This window comes from Eublepharis macularius, chromosome 4 (genome assembly GCF_028583425.1).
Source record: "Eublepharis macularius isolate TG4126 chromosome 4, MPM_Emac_v1.0, whole genome shotgun sequence".
In the NCBI taxonomy this organism is placed as follows: Eukaryota; Metazoa; Chordata; class Lepidosauria; order Squamata; family Eublepharidae; genus Eublepharis; species Eublepharis macularius.
In genome coordinates this window covers 23,851,878-23,874,966 of record NC_072793.1, presented here as the reverse complement: position 1 = coordinate 23,874,966, position 23,089 = coordinate 23,851,878, and the positions used below count along the sequence as shown (strand labels likewise).

Sequence of the window (23,089 nt, the reverse complement as noted above, 5' to 3'; positions counted from 1 at the left end):
GCGATCTAGTGATTTTTTTTTTTTACCATATTGAGACTGTTAAAATCTGGTTTCAGATATTTACTGCTGCTGATGCTCAGTTGCAGCAACAGACAAGAGATCTTGCTTAGGGTAAGCAGGAGCAGTTCATGGCATTAGGTGAGAATGGAGGGCCTGTCGTACAGTGTTGTTCATGCGCCATTCTTTGCACAAGCATAGCTCTTTTAATAACATTTGATTTATATAATAATAGCATTCGATTTATATACCGCCCTTCAGGACAACTTAATGCCCACTCAGAGCGGTTTACAAAGTATGTTGTTATTATCCCCACAACAAACACCCTGTGAGGTGGGTGGGGCTGAGAGAGCTCTGAGAGAGCTGTGACTAGCCCAAGGTCACCCAGCTGGCTTCAAGTGGAGGAGTGAGGAATCAAACCTGGCTCTCCAGATTAGAGTCCTGCCGCTCCTAACCACTACACCAAACTGGCTCAGTGTAGCTCAATGTAGGTATTTTGTCAAGACCCTCACTCTGCCTTTTTCTTTTCCCACTTCAGTGGCATAATCAAGAGGGAAGTGTTCAGGATAATGAATGAAGTCTCGAACCCAAAGCACCACAAAAAGCTTGTTTTGCACAACAGGCAAAGTAACAGTGCTGAAAAATGCCACCTTGTGCCCAAAGCCTGAAACAACTTAAGGATTCTAATGGGACAACAGTTATTAAGCAGTGGTTATGCACCCCATACCACAATTATGAGAGATGCCAATTAAAACATTAGTTTTTCTGGATACCAAAATGTACAGCTTATGCAGCTTGTTATGATAATTTGAAATACAAGCCATTAAATGCTGTTCCTATATACCCCTTTTTTCTAGCGGGTCTCGTGCATAAACAGTGATAAGTGGGTGTGTTAGCCTTTTTGCTGCTGAGCCCTTGCTTTGATAATTTGTGAGAGGACCACATTCATTAAAGTTAAATAAAATTTCTTCTTTTGTTTTTTATTTCTACATTTTTCAAAACTTGCTTATTGTCCAAAGAACTTTCTTTTGTAATATCCCTCCAAACAAATGCAAAAAACAGAATCGCGCAAATTCAGAGAGCTTCTGTTTGCTAAAAAAATGGTAAGTTTAGCAAACAGTTTTAAAGATGAGATGATCTGTATTAAAGTTGTGAACATTTTCTCATATATAAGGTTCTGATTAGCTTGTGAAATCCTGTCCAGAATGAGAGCCGCTTGATCTGATATATATATTTTTTTGTTTCCCCCGTTCTTGTTTTCAGCCGAAAACAAGACTCTGCCCCGCTCTAGTTCCATGGCAGCAGGGTTGGAGAAGAATGGCAGGATGAGAGTACGAGCAATTTTCTCTCATGCTGCTGGGGATAACACCACCCTTCTGAGCTTCAAAGAGGGAGACCTCATTACGCTGCTAGTGCCAGAGGCCAGGGATGGGTGGCACTATGGAGAGAGTGAGAAGACAAAACTGTAAGTTTTTTCCCCCTTCGTTTTTTAGGTTGTGGAAGTGTGTGGATATCATAACTTGTAGCCAAGAAAAGAGTGCGTACTTGGCAATTGCTAGTAAGGACCAAGCTACAAGTGACGAATGACACTTGAACGGCAAGTGAACAGACTCACATGTATTCCTCCCTGTTCACTTGTCCTCCACTCGATCACTCAGAGCCGAGCTACAAGTGACGAATGACACTTGAACGGCAAGTGAACAGACTCACATGTATTCCTCCCTGTTCACTTGTCCTCCACTCGATCACTCAGAGCCGAGCTACAAGTGACGAATGACACTTGAACGGCAAGTGAACAGACTCACATGTATTCCTCCCTGTTCACTTGTCCTCCACTCGATCACTCAGAGCCGAGCTACAAGTGACAAATGACACTTGAACGGCAAGTGAACAGACTCACATGTATTCCTCCCTGTTCACTTGTCCTCCACTCGATCACGTAGTGGCAAGTGGAGCACAAGTGAACAGGGAGGAATACATGTGTGTGTTCACTTGCCGTTCAAGTGTCATTCGTCACTTGTAGCTTGGCCCTCAGTTGCCTTCCCTGAAAAGGGTGAGGGCAAGGGGGCAGGACTTGCTGGTGGCCCACAGATGGGAGCCCGTGGATGTAAGAATTTCCAGAAGGGCATATGTACGGGGGGGGACGGGGACGGACACAACATAAGAGGAAGCCACATAAGGCATCTTCATGCAGTTGTCCCCCCCCCCTTTGACGTAGCTCCCCATATAATGGGATAGTGTGCTGTGTTGCCCCCGTTTCCCTTTGCTTGCATGTATCATTTGGAAATATAAAACAAGGGAAAATTCAAAAGGTACGGGTCCTGATTCAGTATGAGTACAATGCCACCTCTTCAGGGGAATTATTATATCCTGCCCTTCTTTGCTTGAAATGCCTGGTTTGCCCATAAATCTGGTTTGCGCCATTTTGGAAATTTTTGTAATCTCTTTAGTGCCTGGTGTTTTATTCCCAGGAGACAGTTTAGTGTGCCAAGAGAAGGCTTGTAGCTCCAGATTGGGCCAAAATATTGTCCATAGAATAAAATTTGGAGTGAAATGCGGGGGGGGGGGGGGAGGTTGTAGACTATGAAATTAACTCTCCCATACAAGAAAACTTTCCCCTCTCCACTGTCCACATTTTTTTGTGATTGTTCTCCACCACAGTGGTCTACTGCTTTGAGTCCCATGGGAAGAGCGTCTGATGTTGTGCTGTCAGTTTAGTGTGGGAAGGAAGGAAGCTTCGCCTTGTTGCCTAGGTATAACAAGGATACTTTTCTAGCTTGTTTTGTGGAGCCGTCTGGGTGCAGCCCAGGAAGTGTGCAGTGTCCCCAAGTTGCCATGGAAACAAGGGACCTGCTTCCTTATCACTACATGATGGATGAACTTTGTCCTGCTTTGCTAACTTCTTGCATCCCAGCATCAATAATAAAAGGAGGGTGGTGGTCCAGCTTTGTAGCCTGCTAACAAGCAAAATAAGAGGGTATGTTTCCGCTCTGGCCTAATAGTAAGTTCATGCCCAGCATCAATAGAGCTGCCTTTGCTAGCCTTGTCCTTGGAAAAGCAAGAGTTCTTTCTCAACTGAGACCGCTAAGCAAAACTAAGGGAAACAGTGGAAACTGCTGCCACTGAACCCCCTAGAAGTGTCCGCGGGGCGGAAACCAAGAACAAAAGCTGCCTTGGGATTAGACGGCCACAGCTGGTTTGCTTTTGCACAGTCTGCTTGCTGAGGAATAAGGGCAGGCTAGTTGCTTGGCAACCGCTGTGTAGGTAAGTTCCTCTATAATCCTTGACTATTTGTGAGCTGTCTCTGATAATCAAAATCTTGATGTTCAGAGTCTTAAATCTGGAGCTACAAGCCTTTCTCCCATCTGCCAGGAAACGTCCTGGCATTTACTACTCTGTCCATGCAAGCTGGAAGGGATTCAGTCTTTGAGTAAGATGTCTTGTGGCTGACCTCACTGATCAGTGACAACTGCTAAGGAAATGATGGATCTCATTAGCAATGTCAAGCTTTGAAAGGCTGGGCAGGCAGACTTCTCATATGCTGTGATCTGCTCTTATTTAACTATTTAGTCCTACTTGTTACCACATGGTGAGATAGGAAGCTGAGAGTGGGGGGCAACAGGTGAGAAAGCCTCTGTAGCATTAAGGTAAAGAAAGAGGAACGTGGTAAACAGCTTCATGGCATGATATCTGCCCCAGCTGACTTCTACAGATAACAATAGTTTGCCCATAAACATCCAGAAATGAAAGCTGTTGTGGAGTGGGGGGCTTACCACAGAACTTCCCATTTTAAATGGTCCCATTGTCTGCGACATCCCTTTTAGATATATAACATTGAGGTTTTGAGTGTGTGTGTATAAGCTTGTATTTGTATGTTTCTCTCCAGAGCAAAGCTATTCTACCTTTTTACTTCATCATGCTGAAATTAGCATTTGCCCCAGCAATTAAGAGCTACCTGGAAGTATCAGAGAGCTATCAGAATAATGCTGTCTGCTGTTAACATGTTGTGGCAAATCCAAAAAGTCCAAGGAAAAAAATAATGTCTTTAGCCCACAGACCTTATTTCTACAAGATAACACGAAAGCCAGTTTTATTTATACGATTACTTGTTTTTGTGACAAAAAGAGTTCTCCAGGACTGAAGGGGCTAATTTATCATTGTGTAAATGGAGTACAGCATGTTAACGTGAGTCATTCATAGGAGTGGTATATTCTGCCTGTCCTTATGCATGGGGCTTTTGATGTTTTTTCCTCCCAGGACTTGACTGTTGATACACCTCTGACATAAATAGCGCTGGTGGCTGTTTTGAGTCCCTGGACTCAGTAACACAAAGCTAGAATCTACTTGTCTGCATATGTTGGGCCTCCTTTGTGCTTCCATTGGAAAGGAGAGATGGGCGTTGGGGAGAATCCCTAGTCCTTGTGACTAAGAAAAAGTGTGTTTACAACTAGATTTGTGGCAGCTCAAAAACATAGCATCAGAACTTCAAGATGGGTCAGTAAGTAGGGCTTTAATAATAACATTCGATTTATATACCACCCTTCAGGACAACTTAATGCCCACTCAGAGCAGCTTACAAAGTATGTCATTATTATCCTCACAACAATCACCCTGTGAGGTGGGTGGGGTTGAGAGAGCTCTGAGAGAGCTGCGACCGACCCAAGGTCACCCAGCTGGCTTCAAGTGGAGGAGTGGGGAATCAAACCTGGTTCTCCAGATCAGAGTCCTGTTGCTCTTAACCACTACACCAAACTGGCTCTCTCTTAAGAATTACTATCTTAATAAATATATATGCACCAGTGGATTGCTTCATTGCATGATCCCAGCACTCACACTTGTGCTATCCCGTCTTAAATTCCATGTTTACGGAAAGTCCAGAATTGTTCCAGTTTGAGGCACTCATGCCTGGAGCTTGAGACCAGTGGATTAACAGAGTTGGCTGCTCACTGCTTTAAATGTCATACTTCTCAAATATTGTTTTCCAGTGTGAAAGAGTAACATGCACACTTCTTTCGCCTTTTTTATGCATTATAGGAGAGGCTGGTTTCCTTTCTCCTACACCCGTGTGCTGGACAGTGATGGGAGTGACAGGTTGCACATGAGGTAAGTAGATGTTGTTGGCTGCTGTCTCCATACAAGCCCATGACCTTTAGAGGACACTTGTCTTTATAAAGATGAGCCCACATTTGGGAAGCCAGAATAGTGTCTGTCTCCTAGCGCATTGTTTGTTCTCATTGTTCGTTAGTAATATGCTGTACCTGATCCAGGTCAGTCAGACCAGTATTGCAAGCTTTGCTGTGAAAATATTTGGAGTCTTTTATTAGGAATAGCCCAAAAGTAAACATGTTTTTAATAGAATTACTCCCATCAGGATGTTTGATAATTATTCAGAAGCAGTAGCCAGGAACTGTTAACTAGAGATGGGAATGATCCGCATTACGAACGTCAAAACCCCACAAAAATGGCGATTGCGCGATCGTGACCTGGCGGATCGTGACCTGCCACGGCCAACGATCCAGCGGTCGGGAGAGGCCTGGATCGTGGCGTTCGGGCTCAGTTCTGGAATCCAGACACTCAGGCACCAGCAATCTATTCCCCTGGTAACGGAGCCAGGGGAATGCCTGAGCTCTGTTTGCCCTCCTTCTGCCGCCCTGGAAACCCAAATGGAAGCCCAGCTTTCCTTGATCAGCAGGGCTTCCTCCCAACCACGGAGCAGCAAAGCAGTTACAAATTGGGAGAAGACACCCAGGGGAGGGAGGGGGAAGGGGGTGTTCTGTAGCCATGGGCACTCCAATCTCATCCCTGCAAACCCTGATAGGCAGTTCTGACGGCCAAACACAGACCTCCTGTGTTGCTGAATGGGACCCATGCTTATAAATAGCCATGGGCTCCCAGGCTGGGTTTCACTTTCTGCTAGCAGTGGAGTGGGACAGAGCTCTTGCTTGCCACTTGCTAGCCTTTGGAGTGAGAGACTGAGAGAGTACAATTGTGCCTGGCTTTGGGGGATAGGGATCTATGTGGCCTCCACGATCCACGATCTGGTTCGGGAACGCGAGATGTTCGTTGCTTTTCGGGAATTCGGGATCGTGGTCTGCACCGAACCATGATCCTCTGGATCGGTAATTTTTTTGGGTTCGTGCCCATGTCTACTGTTAACTCTTTGGAAGAAAAATCAATTCCTTGAGATAATTCAAAGTTAATGAAGATTTTGACCATATGCCTAAATACGATTTTTGAGCAGTCGAGGGATGCTTTTTTTTTTAAGACAATGATTCCCTTTTTTGTAGACAATGATTCCCTAGCTAAAGACATAAGCCAGCTTATTGAATGGGCAATAAATGCCAGCCATGAAAAGGGAGCATCCAGATAAGGTGCAGCCATTTCATTTGGGATGGCCGTGCCATGAAAAATGCAGCTTGGCTGCTTCACTCATGGTGAAGTGTATAGCAGACATTAATCACAAGTGTGTGTTTCTTCTTGCAGCCAAGGGAAAAGCAGCAGTACAGGTAACTTACTGGACAAAGAAGACATCCCCCCTCCAGATTACAGCATGTCCTCCCGAGCTTTCCAGACACAGAATGTCAGCACTTTCAAACAGAGGCCATATAGCGTTGCAGTGCCAGCTTTCTCCCAGGTAAGGAACTTTATTGGGTGGGGCAGGATAAATAACCCACTATCAAGGCAACCTGATTTAACTGCTTCCAGCCGAGCCAGAGGAAGCAAGTGCAAGGCAGAAATTCCAGAGCTACACAGCACAGAATGAATTTAGACGGATTATGGGACTTGGGTAACCGAGAATCAGAAAACGGGGTCTGTTTTACACTTTGTGGGTGATGTTCTGTTTTGCTTTGAAAGAACTGAAATCTTGCTCTGCATAGGCAGAGGTGACTTAAATCAGAGTAGCGAGAGAGCCAGGACTTTTAAAGTTGCCATAGGAGCATGGCCATTTTTAACAGACAGCTCCAATTGGCCGGATCTGAGCGAAGAGCTGGAGCTGACTCTTCCTTCTGGACTTCTTACTAGCCAAATCCTAGGAAAGAGAAAATGTCAACTGAATCATTGCCTACAACAAAATGGGACTCGACTTTATTCTGCCATAGAAAGACAGGTCCCGTTTTTTGACTGAGCAACTCTTGTAATCCTCTGTTTTGTTTAGGATTCTTCTTCTTCCCCGTCTCCCAACTCCACTGCCTTTGTGGAATAGGGGATGTGCTATGAACTGCGTCCACAAATTACGTAGTGCAAATGTTTTGTATTTGAGGAATATTCACTAGGCTGTGAGCAACAGCATCTCCAAACCCCACTGTTGACTTTTCCTTTTCTCCTTCTCCTTCTCCTTTTTTTTTTTAAAGAGTGTACTTGGATAGTTCTTCCAGGCCTAGGAGAGGTGTTGAGGAGCTGGCGAACTATCCTGCTGGTCCCTCACCTGTTTTGTTTTGTTCCCCCCCACTGTCCAATGAGATGTGTTCATTTTATTATTTTTAGATTTTAACTGTTATTTATTGTATTTTAAACTGGTTTTATGAAGCTGTGACCCGCCCTGAGCCTACTTCTGGGGAGGATGGGATATAAATCCAATTGATGATGATGATCATTATCATCATCATCATCATCATCATCATCATCATCATCATCATGTTCCTCCTCCTGTAATCCAATTCAGCAATTGCTGTTGAGTACAAACTGATCTGACCTGGATGACCCAGACTATACTGATCTTACTACATCTTAGAAGCTAAGCAGGGTCAACCCTGGTTAGCACTTGGATGGGAGACCACGTGCCTGCAAAGGCAGGCAATGGCAAACCATCTCTGTTACTCTGTTACCTTGAAAACCCCAGCAGGGTTTGCCATAAGTCAACTTGGACCTGATGGCCCTTCCCACCACCACCGTAAACTATTTAGAACCTTTTATAGAGTGCAACGCTAGAACAGGAATGGTGGTAAAAACTTTTGCCGTTTAATGTAACAGCTCCTTTTCCCACTTCCTTTTGTGGGAAGCTCTAATTTCTTACACATACTTGATCCGTAGCAAATAAAGCTGCCCTTGCTTTTGGTTTGAGTGGGTTGTTGTATTCTGACAGAAGAGGCAGAGCTGGACCTAAAGCACAGAGCACCAAGTGTTGCTGCCTGGTGTGGTGAGAGGGGAGGGTGTTTCGCTAAACTGAGTCATGGTTTCAGCACTATGTCTGTTTCCTGACATAGGCCTGTCTGCAAGCAGGTGAGGCTTACTTGCCAACAGGTACTTATGTTCATTATTTATAGGACTACCTTATGCCCTATGGCTGTGCACTTAATGAATATCCCAGTGGCCTCTGCCAATTGCTACCAGCTTCCTACCAACCTTACCCTAGGTCAACAGCCGTAAGTTCCGAAGAACACAATGTTCCAACTGGGACTTCTGGAGACTGTTTTCTGCCTAATGGATCTTTTTGCCTTACCTAACATGTCACCCAGATGAATCTCGCTCTTCCTCCATTCAAAGGAGTCAGTGAGTTGGACTGCTCCTTAAAAAAAATTAAAAATTGGAGAGAAATGCACAAAAAGCATTGGAGAAAATGGTAATGTCGGCAAATTTAATGATGGTTGAGGCACAAAGAATGGCAGTAAAACAGCAACGTAAACCCAACTGGTAACATTGGTTGTTCTGTAAATGTCTCAGACTAGAAATGGGCTGCTTGCAGATCAATTCAGCTTATTTTTCCCCTCTTAAGACCCTCAAGGTGGGAACTGTCTCTAAACTAAGCCAAAGCCGGTCCTAAGTCACAGCCAGATGTGCTGTTTAGTTGACAAAAAGTTGAGAGGGTAAGTGGAATGGAGGGGGAAGAAACCTACCCAATACATTGGAAGGCAGTGGCTGATCCTAAGAGAAAAAAGAGGTTCTATTGAGTGGTGAAGCCTGAACACTGTAAATGTTGTAAGGTTGCAGAGTTATTCCAGCCCCAAATGTATTACAATTACAAATGGGCAGAATTTGGCTGCCTACGGACTAAAGCCAGTTGGACTTCCTGAGATAAAAAGGTTCAGAATCAGACCCTCTAACAATCCATTCATTTCTTAAGAACTGTCAAAATGTAAATATTATTTCAGGGCCAGCTACAAACACATTACAGAATAACTGCAGTCCTGTTGTTTGATTGTGATGCTGGAAATACTGGGTTGTGTTAAGTGAATGAGATGCTGTGGCTCACGCTGGCATGGCAGGCCCAGGCTTTTGACTCAGAAGTCATTTCCCCCTAATTGCAGGTGTAGGAGTGCTAGTTATGATTGCTCAGGAGGAGCTGGGAAAGGCCTCACTTTCTCTCCTTGCTTTAAAACCGGCTCAGTAGCTGTCCCTTATTGATACTCCTCAGACGAAGAGTTGCAGAATGGAGGGGACCACAAATTTGGCTGAGCTTGGCCCCAGAATTTGTATCTGTGGAGGATTGGAGGGCGGATGTATGCATTTCCCATACTAACCATTATTTGCCAGCAAGCATGAGGGGAAAAAATGCTTGGCATTTTTGCTGTGTGGTACATTCGTAGACCCTTTAGGAGATGAGGTGTGAACCTTTGTTGCTGGTTTAGTGAAACAAGAGGAGCGAAAACGAATTCTCAGTAGGGATTGCAGAGGAGCATGTATCCATGATGGAAATAGCCACTTGGAATTAACCAAGCTCACATTTCTATTACATGGGAACTTGAGGGTCTGAAGTGTCCCAGTTCTAGACCTGTGTCTTGTCTTCATTCGATGCGCACACACCCCAATCCCAGCCAGGAAAAATAAGCTCTTGTAGATTTTCTTCTCTGTATGCATCCAAGCATAGAGATGAACAGGCAGACTGCATTTTTTCTGTGCAGCACTTGTTCCTGTTTTATCCTTTCCACCAATGCCTCGAGCCATCTCTTTAGCAGGTATTTTATGGGCGGGCTGATAATGCCTAAAAGGAGATGGAGGATTCAGAATTCGGTACCTGTTTCTGCCGGAAATGCAATACTGCCAATCTGCTTTCTTGTACAAATTGTTTCTGCTGCATATATCTAGCATTCCCAGCTTATAGCGCTTGTACTGCATGCCTTTTAAAGTTTACAGGGACCTTTTCTGTCCCAAGGAAAACTTGAAAAGAGAACTCAAAATTTATCCTTGTTAGCCGGTGAAAGGAATGTAACTTTCCACCCTTCACTGATGCCTGTTTAGCATCTACAGCTAAGCTTCTTTGAAAGATCAAGAGCTTTGATTTCAAGTCTGAAAACAATTCTAGTGCAATTTGTGTTGATCTTCTATAGCTTCTTGTTGGAGGAAATGCAGCATATTCTGGTAATTAACATCTTGGCTGTTTTTTCTCATACATAGGGCCTGGATGACTATGGAACAAGATCCACAAGCAGGTAAGAGTTTATACTTCAAGCTCATTGTAAATCTACACAGTAAATGTCAATAAGGGAGGCTGCAGTATCTCTAGTTAGAAGACTGCATATAAATACTGGCCACACGAGCATAAGCCTTTGAGTACACTGGAAGCTGTGAGAAGAATCCTCTGCCTTCCATTGTGTTTAGTTTGTTGGGCTTCGGTCTAGAAGATTTATTTGGGGAGCCTTCACAGAAAGAGAATGTGCTGAGACACATTCTCTTTAATAAGAAGTGGTTTTCAAGCTGAGTTCCAGGGAACCCTGGGTTTCCTTGTGAGCACAGGGAAGTGAGAAGACTCATTCGTCCCTGCAGGCCCTACAGAAGGAGAGTTGGGAGCGTTATAGATCGCTCTAGCAAATCCGAGACTGCATCCTAGAGCATGCCCCAGAACTTCCTTGCAATGCATTCTTATTCCCTGGCAGATATGCAGGCATTCTCTGCTAGATGAATCATTCCAGAAAGAGCTCCCTGAAAGTAGGAAATGTATAATGGAAAAACAGCAGCCAAAGCTTGGAAAATCATAATATGTACACAAAGCCAAATATAAAAGTTGGCTGCTTTTTAAAGTAGACAGGGAAGGTCAACCATTCAGCCAGGCAACCTGAAAATTGAGGAGGCGAGGGAGGAGCTCCATAACTTGAGAAATCCTCAAATCAGACACCCTGCCTTGGACCTAGAACAGGCTTTTCTTGTGACGTTTATTCTGTAGTCCTGTTGGACTTCCAGTGGCCCTAATGATAGCGCCCTGGCTCTCATGTTGGGGGACAGAAGAGCTCCTCAAGGATCTCCTTTCCAAATTTCAGTTCATGTTGGTATTTCCAACAGTATGAGCTGCGGTGATGAACATAAATTCCCAGTTTGATATCCCAGTTTGCATTGGAGAGGCTTAAGACTCGGTTAACGAGGACCAAATGTAACGAGTCTTCTCCCTGCCCCCACCCCCCACAGCTCTGTGTGGAGACTGCAGGGAGGGAGGATGAAGCGTAGCAGAGCTCGGGGCAATACTGAGAACAGACCCTTCACCTTCTCCCCCGCCCCCTTCCCATGTTCTAAAAACCAAAGGGATACTGCACTGCGCTCAAGATGTATTTCTGTTTGGTGGTTGTCCATCGGGTGATTTTCTTTCTTTCTTTCTTTCTTTTTGTGGTGAAGTGCAGTCTGGCAGTATTCTGTGCTTTTTTTTCTATTCCACAGCAGCAGTGGCACTTTGGTATCTACAGTGTGAGAGAAGGAACCTTGACTAGAAATGGCAGCTGCTGTTTGGAAGACTTTTCTGCTTCTCTGTCCCCTCCGTTTCTTTTCCTCTTCCTTCTTCTGCACAGTCCCTACACACACACAAATACAAACCTCTTCCTTTTTCCCCGTTAAATGTCACTCCTCCTCCTGGAATTCTAATTCTTGTGATCATCAAGGAACCCATGGGTGCTGCTACTTCCATTCCCTAACGTTTGCTGACATCCTTTTCTGAGCAGAAAAATCTCAAAACAGGATTTCCTGGTTTTCACAGCAGCCGTCGCCACCGCCGCCTGGATGCAGTTTACATTTAAAGTAGATTTAGATGGAAATTCTGCATCTTTCTTTTTCTTTCTCTTTGTACTTCGTAAATGGTTTTTTAAAAAAAAAACTGAAAAGAAAATGCACTATCCCTTTTCAGAGGCTTTAATGTGAGCTGCTCATTAATAGGGAAACAAATGGAGTTTTTTGTTTTCTTTTTTCGCGCGCGCTCTCTCTCTCTCTTTTTTAAAATCCAGAAACAAATATGCATGGCCTATGGTGTACGTACTGTTATTTCAATGATCCTTTTTTTGACTTTTACCATGATGCCAGTTTTGTCTAATGGGAAAGGTGCATATTGATGCCAGAGAGGCTCGTCACCTTCGGTGGCTCTTCAGGGCTTTCAGTAAGAAAAAAAAAATGGGGGGTCCGTGGATGCCTGGAGCGTGGACAGTGGTGGCTGGTTCTTAGGGAGGACTGGACTGCTCCAGCTCGTTAAGCTGAGCACCAACCCAGGATCCATTTTTTTAAAAATGTTTTGTTTTATATATGCATATAATATATATATTATATATATATTTTGTAGGAAGGTATTGTTACCTCATGGTTAGTGCTCTGGGGTATTTGGAGTCAGGGGTTACCGAAGGGAGGGGGGGAGGACGTTCTGTTCGGTGGCACAGCTTGCCGAATCATTCCGAAGACTTTTATTTCTCTAAAATCTGAGGGCTTTCCCTCCACTGCTTCTTTTGGATAGAAACGTGTGGCAAAACTTGCCTGAGTTTGGGGGGGAGGTGGGTCGGATGTCAACCTGATGGTTTTGAGAAAAACTGAAGTCTCTTCATTTCCTAAAATGCTGTCAATCTTCTTTGTGTGTCTTGATTAACTTCAGAGACAAACACGGTAGGATTGGAATTAATGGCTACTGGTATTGCTTCTTCAATCTCTGAATTCTGGGAAGTCAGTCACGTGGCCCCTGTTAAAGACTTAACTCTTTCAGTTCCGGTTGAAAATCCACAGTGCAAAGCTGTATACCATTCTCTTTTTTTGACCCCAATGTGATTTTTTTAAAAGAAGAAAAAACCAAAATAGAATCATATTTGATCTGTATAGGAGGCTGCTGACAATATAATATTGACTATTTGTATATATGAAAGATCTATCTACACACATAGCAAAGTTTTTTTGTTTTGTTTTATATAATAGACCTGGGGCATATGTAATTACAAAAAAAAAAACACCCTCCTTGCATTGTTCTCATAACTTTGGTCAAAGGACTTTGAAATCCAGGTTATTCTGTGGTCAACCAATGAATGTAGAGAAGACAACGCAAAACAAAAATACGCAAAACTTGTGTGAAGACTGTAAAAGTGCTGGGGAAAAAAACTTTTTTAAAAAAGAAAAAGCACAAAAATTAACAAAGTCGAAGAGAAATGTGCCCTGTACTAAGTTGTTTGAATAAAAGTTTTGATTTCCTCCACTGAGTTGGGTTCAGTGATTTTTCTTCTATTTTACTGCCTTTACTGCTGATCAGTCGTACAGTCACCAAACTGTGGATGTTGCCAGATATTTTTCATTCATTTATAATGAAGAACTTCATTCTCTTTCAACCAGCTTTTATTCTATGTTTTCTTCTTTCCCTCTCCCCTCCCACCCCCAAGTTCAGTGCTTTACAGCCCATCTTTAGAAATATCTGATCTCATTCCTGGGAGGGCAATACATTATTTCCATTTTACAGACAGACAGTTGAGGCTGAGAGAACAATTTGCACAAGGCCATATGGGGCATCCCACTTGGATTTCTGCTGGACTTAGGGGAAGGTATCCCACAAGTCACATTGGTCAGCTGACAGAATATTAGATTGGATATTTGGGAAATTACTGAGAGTTTAAACCCGGACTAATATTGGTTTATTCTGCATAGCGGCAGTCATGCTTAATTGAGCCATTATAGTTTTGCTTATCCAGTTGTCCTAGGAATTAGCAGCTTCACCACGGCAGCTTAGAACCTCATTGTGTGGCATCTACATCTATGTGGGTAGCTAGCAGTGCTGTTTTGCTAGTGGCTAGCTGCTGAGAAATAGTGGAGCCCTTGCTAAAGCTTAGAGATGTGAGGATACTGAGATTGAAGTAAGGTGAGCTTGTATCTCTGGGCCAAGCTACAAGTGACGCCTGACACAGGTTGGACACTTGTCAGCTTCCCTCAAATTTTGATGGGAAATGTAGGCGTCCTGGTCTTGCAGCTTGGCTCTCCGACTGCTGTCCAATGGACTTTTCAACTGCCGCTTGTCCAACATTCCACCAAGCTGCCTACATTTCCCGCCAAAACTTGAGGGAAGCTGAGAAGTGTCCAACCTGTGTCATCCGTCACTTGTAGTTTGGCCCTTAGTGTGGAGATACTGAATTCGTTAAAAACCGGCCTCATTTCTGTGACTATCTGCTTGAAACCTTCTGTGCTGACTTGGTTTCCCCCCTCCCCCAGCTGTTTGTCACCCACGTGATCATCGGAATTATCACACGGTAGCCTGGGTTGCCTGAAGCTTTTGTCAAGCGGAGGCTCTGTGCAATTATCACCAGCGTGATAGGTCTTTATTATGCCTTGTCACTTCAGACACCCAACTTCTTTTTCCAAATGCCTCTGAGATGGTCATGTTGCTGCAGTCTAAGTAAAGGGAGATTGCTTCCTTGAAAAAGCTATCTGGTAGATGTGTACTGAGACACACATAGCAGGGAGTTGAGTTCTTAGTCCATTCCTAGCAATTTACAAAGGGCAAGGACTCGCATCATGCAACCTTTGTTACAGCGAATCATGCCTTTGTCATTCAGTGGCAATCAGTTAATAGTATTCTGGAGCTCTTAAAACTTCCAGAGGAGCAAATGTACCTTTCCCAGGTCCCCGTGCCTTCAAGCTGTAATGCGGTAATGGTGACCATCAGGTACCTTAGGGGCACCGTCAACTCCTTTTCTCAGTAACTGCACGCACACACCCCTCCGTCCCTCCCTCTTGTTAACTTAAGGAGTATACATGCATGCCAATTATTGGTCTACAAACATCCTCTCTATTTTTCCATTACAGCGCTGATGTTGAAGTGGCCAGGTTTTGAGATGTGTCCCTGACTGTGTATAGTTGTAAGTTAACCACTTTTTTTGTTTTTCATGTGCCAACTCCTTTCCCTTTGCCCCTCACTTTACTCCTAAGAGTGCTCTGGACTGACTCTTTAAATACTGGTGAATCTGGAACCGGAATATGGGGGTGGAAGCTGTCATTGACTATGGAAAAAGCGCTGCTGTTGAACAGCTATGGACACACTGTTGGTAAATTCTCTTATCTGCAGATGGTGGGTCAGTTCAGAGCTTGACTCATTTGCTTGCACCTGAGACCACTGTTAGGAATTCCTTTACCTACCTCTGGCTGATGGAACTGGATTCCTTTCCTTTCTCTGTATTGAAATAAGCCATGTCTGCCGCCCACTCCTACAGCCACCTAACTCCTGGCATAATACCCTTACCCATCTCCTCATTTAATCCCTTTTTTGCTGTCTCACTGCTGGGGTGAAGTGTGGATGGAATTTCTGTTGGGTGCTTCTAAGCCTGGGCACATGGGGGGGTTCTCTGGCTTCAGGCTGGTGGTGGACATTTTGGCTCAGTAATAGTGTTGTTTTCACTAAATCCTCTGTATCTTTGCCCACATTGGTTTTCCTCCTACTTGATAGGACAGTTTTTCTTGCTCTTGTTGGGTTATCCTTTTCAGTGCCAGAACTCTGCCCTGGAACACATGCACACCCATCCAGTGTGTATGTTCATAAACCGGGCTTCAGCACTGGGAACAACTTTGTGCGCTGAATGAGAGCATGCACATGGAGTTGCATGTAGACTTGGCGTATCTTTGTGGGTATAGCAACTCCCACGCATGGAAGGATACCTAGGGTAGACTGTTTAAATAACGAGCATGCTTTTCTGCATCACTGAAATGGTGAACAGTTATTGGCAGCAATCTCAGGAAAAACACATCCCTTGATAACAAGTAAATGTAGGGTGAAAATTTTTTTCTTCCACATTATTCTTTGGACCTCTCAAGTCCATGGACTTGGTGGTCTAAAGCAAATTTCTTCTAGTTTAAAACAAGAGGGCCAAAAAGACTGCATTTAAAAGGCTTTCTTTGTACTTTTCAGAGGTGCTTAGTCCTGAACGTTCAACAATATTTTGACACCAGTGATAGTAAACATATTGATCCATGTTTAGGTGGCCAAGTGCCTGCTTCCATTACTTAAAAAAGAACAGCAAAAAAAAAAGCCAGATTAGGGCCAGTGAGGTCATAGAGTACATTTAGCCCTGATTCTTTTTGTCTGTCCCCACCTCGAAGGTAGACTGTCTGGGGTATGGCAGCAAGCTCTCGAGTCCCCCTTGCCTTTCTCACTTCCCATTACAAAAATAGTTAACTCTTCCTTGATGAGTCACAGTGAGAACAATTTTCGATACTTCCCCTCCTCCTCTGTTAGTTCCTTTCAGCTTCAAGAATCTATTTTAGCATCCCTTGGGGGGGGGGAATGATCTGAGCTTCTGCGTTAATTAAGTAGGGAATATTAATTGCCTGTGCTTTAAAAATAGGATAATTAATCTTGCTGCTGTGAACTGAGCAGCACTTTTTAATAAACAGAGCCGGTGACGGCTGCAAAGAAGCACTTTCGTCCGAAAGAGGGATGAAACTCTTTCCGTGCCGGCACAACAAAACCAGCTTCTCTCTCCCTTTTGGAATAGGCTTGTGGCTGCTTCATACCAGGTATTGAAGTAATTGAGTGTGATACCGGAATGCAAAGTGAGTGTGACCTACATAGGTTGAGGTCTGCGTGAGTCTATTCCCTTGGGTCCAGAGCGCAAGTGATTGCCAAAAGGAACTTACTAAAAATACATGGATGTTGCCTTTCATATCTGATATGGCTGAGAAAAGACCCAGTACCACTAAAACAAAAAGAATATCCCTAAAGAAGAATATTATCCAAGTATCAGGGAAGGTCATTTGTTTTTAATCTCCAATATGGTACGGTTTGTAGGTAACATTCTTGGCACTCTTCATTCATCTGGGTAACAACTCAGTGAAGTAATAAAAAAGAGCAAGAGACCGGTAGCACCTATAAGACTAACAAAATTTATTGTAGCTGTACAATAAATTTTGTTAGTCTTATAGGCACTACTGGTCTCTTGCTCTTTCTCTACTGCTACAGACAGGCTAACATGGCTACCCATCTTGCTCTATCTCTATGAAGTCAGTCACTAATTCTTCTGGTTTTAGGAATAAATGATTTAGCCAAGACCATTATATGACCTTTTAGCTGAACGTGACCTCAAGTTGAGTATTCTTTATTGACTGGCTCCTTATTCCTTGCTTTTTACTTAGAACATAATCAAACCATCTAGATTCCAACCCAATTAATTGCCTGCTTGGCCTTTTCTCTGTGTGTGGTACCCTCAAGTCACAACTGACTTATGGTGACCCCTGACGAAGTTTTCATGGCAAGAGACTAACAGAGGTGGTTTGCCATTGCCTGCCTCTGCAACCCTGGTCTTTATTGGAGGTCTCCCATCCAATTACTAACCAAGGCTGGCCCTGCTTAGCTTCTGCGATCTGATGAGATCAGGCTCGCCCGGGCTATCCAGATCAAGGTGGTCTTTTCTGTACTCATTAAAATTTAAGGCATGTTTATCTAGTATTTGACATGAAACCGGTAACTCCAGGGAGGCATAGGTTCCTCAGATCTTTCTTGTCTCTTAATTGCATCATGTGCTGGTAAGGCAAAATAACTCCTCTTTGTGCCTCTATACTCACACTGAATCTTGTTTAAACTGAGCTGCTACCTGTGCAAAGCAGCTGTGTGTTTAGTTACCAGACAGAAGTCCAGAACCTGGATGGGTGCAGTGCTGGCATGCTAATTAAGCACATGTAACAGCTTCGCAAGGGAAGCAGCCCAATTTAAATGAAACCCTGTGCAAGTAGAGTTGCATGGACGAATTCTTTGTGTCTTGCTGGTATTGTGCTTAAGAACTGGGCCATAGCGAGGAATTATTGGGGAAACTGAAAGCTCAATCTGTAATGTTTTAGTTGTTCCTAATAAAAGACTTTACATTAGTGTTGTGTTTTGAGTTTTGTCTTAAGTTATACTTGGAATCAAATGCTTTTTTGGCATGGAGAGACTACTGGAGGATCTTTATCTGGTTTTGTCGGAAGCAAAATGTAACTGCATCCTTTTTGCAATACTACCCATTGATCAGGAATTTGTTTGCTGAAACCCTTGCAGGTTTTCCCTACCATCTGGACTTATTCCTAATTATCTTTGCATCCTGTGGTATTGAGAAAGGAAGTAAGGGTATTCACAAGATTTCTCTCCCACTCACAACGCAAACCTGGTGAAGTTTTCTGCATTCTCGGCAAGAACATGGATGCTTAGTTACACACCTAATGCTGGTTTGACGTGATCTTTTCAGAAGTGCAGTATTTCGACTTTTTTCTCCTACCTGGAGGTGGCAATCATTGAAAAACCCATTAACTTGAAACTCAAAGGAAGTGATGCTTATTACTGAGAAATAATCCATTACTGACTCTCTCTCTCTCTCTCTCTCTCTCTCTCTCTCTCTCTCTCTCTCTCTCTCTCTCTCTGTGTGTGTGTGTGTGTGTGTGTGTGTGTGTGTGTGTGTGTGTGTGTGTGTGTGTGTGTGTGTGTGTGTGTGTGTGTGTGTGTGTGTGTGTGTGTGTGTGTGTGTGTGTGTGTGTGTGTGTGTGTGTGTGTGTGTGTGTGTGTGTGTGTGTGTGTGTGTGTGTGTGTGTGTGTGTGTAGAAGAAAAAAAAGAGGAGGTGGCCTTACCTTCAAGGGAAGATTTGTTAATGATTGGGCACTGTAGTTTTAAACTTAACTTGGTTTTGGAGAAGGTGTTTTAAAAAAAAATTTCTCCACCTATTTGAGCGAATACTCAGTGTCGTCTGCTATGAACTATGGCTATCCCGTGCCCCGATGTCCTCTCATTTTGGAAGAAACCGTGTGTATTGGTGCTGTATTTTGTTATGTGCGTTTGTATGTTCTGTAGAGTGGTACTTGAGGGAAATTGTGTTGTGCACAAATATAACCTGCTTCTCATAACAGCAACAGCATTGGAGGAAGAGGTGCTTTTAGAGATTGGTGTTCGGAGATAGTATTTAACACGTTTACACTGATCTAGGCATTGGTTGGCTCAAAGGTTCCCAAGAGCTCTAGGAAAAAGAATGGCCCCCCCTTTTTGGGAACAAATTGTTTTGCAGTTGTACTGGTTGTCAGTCTTTATTTTCTTTTATTAATTGCATGACTTCAAAAAATGACTATTCCAGAACTGTAAGAATCAGATCCTTCAGATCCAAGTAGTATCCTATAGATGGCTGTCTTGTAGAAAGCATAAATCATTACTTTCCACCTGTCTGTATACTGACAAATTCCTGGACAGTGAATCTTTCTGCAAGATCCCCAGCGTGCACAAAGGCAAACTTCAGTAAATGGATGTTTAATTCTTGCACAAAGTGTGTTTTGGTCTGTTCGTCTCCATACATCTAACATGTCTTGTACAGCATGTACGTTGAAGTTAAATCAGGTTTTCTGTTGTAGGAAAATTTCAGGTGGGTGGTCTGATGAAGGGAGCTTTGACCCTTGAAAATTTATACCCTGAAAATCTTGTTAGTCTTTAAGGTGCTACTAGACTCGAATCTTCCTGTTACAGAGAACAGACTTTCGGGATTGAAATACATTCTCTTTGGCCTAAACCCAGCAGATCCGGCCAAATTTCATGCACCATTTCTCTACCGTTGAGCCAAACACAGTAGATCGTTGCCTGGTAATGAACAGCTGATGTAGCACCCCTTCAGATCTCTCTGTGCCCAGCTAGATCAGGACTGCATTTAGCTATTTGGTTGGGAAATGCCTCCTCCATATCCACCCTACATAACCTTAGTTAGGCTCTAGATTTGTCTATGCTGGAGCAGCCAGCACCTAAAAGTGCAGTAGGCCCACAATAACTCTTTGTTAACAAGTGATCAGGAGAGAAGCATCTTGCCCTGGATAAACGCAAGATGTTCTGGAGGAAGCAATATTGTGTATGTGGGTGCAGCGTAAATATCAGTAAAATGTGCCTTTTCCTGGTGTGTGTGGATAACAACAGCATAATCTGAAAATATCTCCAGTTGCTTGGGAAACCTGTGAAGGAAACTTGCCGCCCGCCAGGTAGCTTCCTCCTCTGCTTGTGCGCTTTGAGGGAGCCTCTTCCTAGGGAAGATTGCTCTTGGCCAAAGAGGTTTTCTTTGAACTTTGAGTATTCTTGCCTGTGAGGTCGGGTGGAGTATACGCTTAAGTATCTTCTCCTTTAGGGGACGTATCATTGTTTACAGATGGATTGTGTTAAAGGAAGATTCTCCCACGCTTTGCCCCAACGTTCAAGAGTCTTTGCGCTGGACTTCTTCTTTACAGCCATGGCTTACACGGAACAATAGATTTAAAAAAATATTTCTGGGAACTTTACAGCAAACTTAGTTTTACCGGTACTAAATGCAAGTTTCTTAGCAGTCTTGGTCCACCGGGTTTTTGAATTCTATCAGCGACTTGCATTTTTTACTGCCTTGAAACTTAGCATTAGAGCATGTTAGAGTTGCCATGGGAATGCTACCAAAGTCTTATTGGTGGTTATTCTTGCTCAGCTATAACACATACGAATACTGAACTTGTGGGGTGTGAAACTCCGTGGCTTGGATCCTGTATCTTTGCTGTTCTTAAGCTCTGCGGGCACTGCAGCGAAGCTTGCCTGTTAGTGCTCAATGAGAAGGTGCAAAGGGAAGTGCTCGGTGCAAAAGAACATGAGCTCAGCACCATCTCCCCAGCAACCAGAGAAAAGTTCACGTGGAGCAAAGCGTAGGATCCACACGGAGGCTATTTTGGTGGACTCTTCATAATAACAAATAACATAGGGTACAACAGTTGGGATCCAACCAATGTGGTCCAAGTCTTGGGATCATACCAAACATAACATGAGAGATCCGGGATTAGGACTGCACAAGGTTTTGTAAAAAAAACACAAAAACCCGTCATTAGTAGCCCCAAGTGTTTGATCTGCGGAACTACTTGCAGCTTCAGCAAGGAGAGGTAATTTAAGTGATTGCAGAGGAATGGTAAGAAAATGCTACACGCCCCCAGCCAGGACCATTCCTTCCTAATTATGTATTGTGTGTTCAATCTGGTTTTGTCCCTCAGTGACGTTTTCCCTGTCGAGAAGTTTCTTCATTGCACGTTCTAAAAATGATTATTTTGTGTGTCACTCTCCCCCTGCATAAATCATCTCTCTCCGTATGTCCTTTTTCTGAACAGCGCTCACATATTTAAGAGCAAATATGAGAAAGTTCATGAAAGCGAACATTAAAACATTTAAGACTCAAGCCAGTTAGGGCCAAGCTACCTTCCATGTAAACCATAGTAACTCGTGTGCATATAGTAAACATTGGTTTATGTTTTTCTGGTTGTAATAGGAGCTGTGTTCCTCATGAACGTTGTAGATGTTCCATTATCCTCGTTCCTGCCATTGTCTTGTTGTCCCTGCTTGGTGAAGGCCACTCAATTGCTAAAGCTCTTCTCCCTAAAGCTGTGCCTTGCTTTTTTTCCTGCAGGAATCCTTTTGCCAACGTTCACCTCAAACCAACCGTGACAAATGATCGTTCAGCTCCTCACATCAGCTGATTCCAGGAACATGGGGCGACGGCGGGTACCTCGCACCTTTTAATGTCCATTTCACCTGTGTTGCGTTTCTGAGGTTCTTTGTACCATTTACATGTCTGTCTTTCTACGACTTTATTTTTGTAGCTAGGCTGAATTGTGAAGCCCTCTGCTTGAAAAGCAGTTGTTGGTGCACACGTTTAATTGTTTCTTTTTGGGGGGGGGGGGGTCTTTAGAACAGAAGAGATGCCCTGCCCTGGAGTGACAGGGCTCTCCACAAATTATGGGATGTCTCTATCCTGAATGGAGAAATAGATAGCTGTGAATTAAGCCCTGCGTTCTTCGTCTTTTTCATTATAAACTATGTTCAAGATCTTCTAAGGACAGGGAAACTGACCTATGCGCCGTAGCTTATATTCTGTTTAGCATTTCTCGTGGCCTTCCTGTATCAACACCATTGAAAAACATGGATTTAAATAAACTGAACCGAGCGACTCCTGTGGTTGTCAAGAAAAACGGTCTGCGCTGCCCACTGCCATTAATAAAGTCTGGCAGCACTCAATCTCACATGAAATGCATGACTTCTGTAATGCACAACTCTCTAGCTGCAGCGGCACCGCCCTCAACTTACTTGGATTTGTAATATTAATGAACAGTTCAACACTCCCCAAGTACAGCCTGCCTGTTCTCAAGATGGATGAAGCAAAGGCCGTTATGGGGGGGGCAGGGGTAATTATACTATGCCTAAGCATGTAGACGTGGTTGTGGTAGTCCTGTGTTTCTTTCAGATGTAGTCGCTGTTCTTTGGGCACCTGCCACTTGGCCCTGTCACTCTAATGACTAACGGTGCAGGAGAGGCACTCCAAATTTAAAACCAAAATATTTTAATTTTTCATGCAGTGGAAATCTCCAGCGATTTTGCAGGAAGATGCTGATGGGAGTTCCGACTCCTGGCATTAGCTCAGTACTGCAGGCCAGCGCTGTCTGAAGTCCCTACTTCTACGACCAAAACTATGACATGTGCCTCCTTTTCTTTGCAGTCTTTTAGCTAACTCTTCTTTAAGGGGCCACTCTTCTTGCCTTGGAAGCTAAATATTAACACATTGATTAAAAGCTCTCAAATGTGCTCTTTGTTCACTTGGGAGTGGAGTCAGAATTCCTAAGGTGCAATATAGAGGTCTCAATACTATAGAAACATTTACACGCTGACATCAGCACATGGTTCTCGGCAACATCAGTCATCAACATGCAAGGGGAGCAGATGACTCCCTGCCATTGTGAACTTGGGATTGCTCTCTTGGTTATTACCCTCTGGCAGGGCTCATTTTGAGGAGGAATGCACAGGAACGCAGTTCCAGTAGTTCCCCAAAGAGGTCATGTCAGGTAGCTCCGTCCACTTGACTCTCGGCCATTTTGAGCCTGTTTCGGCCTGGATTGGGGCCTCTGACGGGTGGTGGATCACTCTCCTACTCAGCAGCGGCCTGATCCTGACCATTTTGG

At 43.8% G+C, this 23,089-nt stretch overlaps 1 protein-coding gene across 4 annotated transcripts in view; it reads left to right on the top strand.

The window, feature by feature from the left end:
* Window positions 1–22,084, top strand: part of BAIAP2 (BAR/IMD domain containing adaptor protein 2) — a 183,950-nt gene extending 161,866 nt beyond the window's left edge. For 2 of the 4 annotated variants that reach the window (XM_054975927.1, XM_054975930.1), the window contains 5 exons: window positions 1,261–1,462; window positions 5,032–5,100; window positions 6,481–6,631; window positions 10,330–10,364; window positions 21,544–22,084. In XM_054975927.1, the coding sequence (XP_054831902.1) occupies window positions 1,261–1,462; window positions 5,032–5,100; window positions 6,481–6,631; window positions 10,330–10,364; window positions 21,544–21,613 (527 nt within the window). In that variant the 3' untranslated portion in view covers window positions 21,614–22,084. Of the gene's footprint in view, window positions 1–1,260; window positions 1,463–5,031; window positions 5,101–6,480; window positions 6,632–10,329; window positions 10,365–11,580; window positions 14,925–14,952; window positions 15,006–21,543 lie in introns of those variants that run through there. The other 2 variants (XM_054975929.1, XM_054975928.1) reach the window with 2 other exon arrangements.
* Window positions 22,085–23,089: the final 1,005 nt, after the last annotated feature.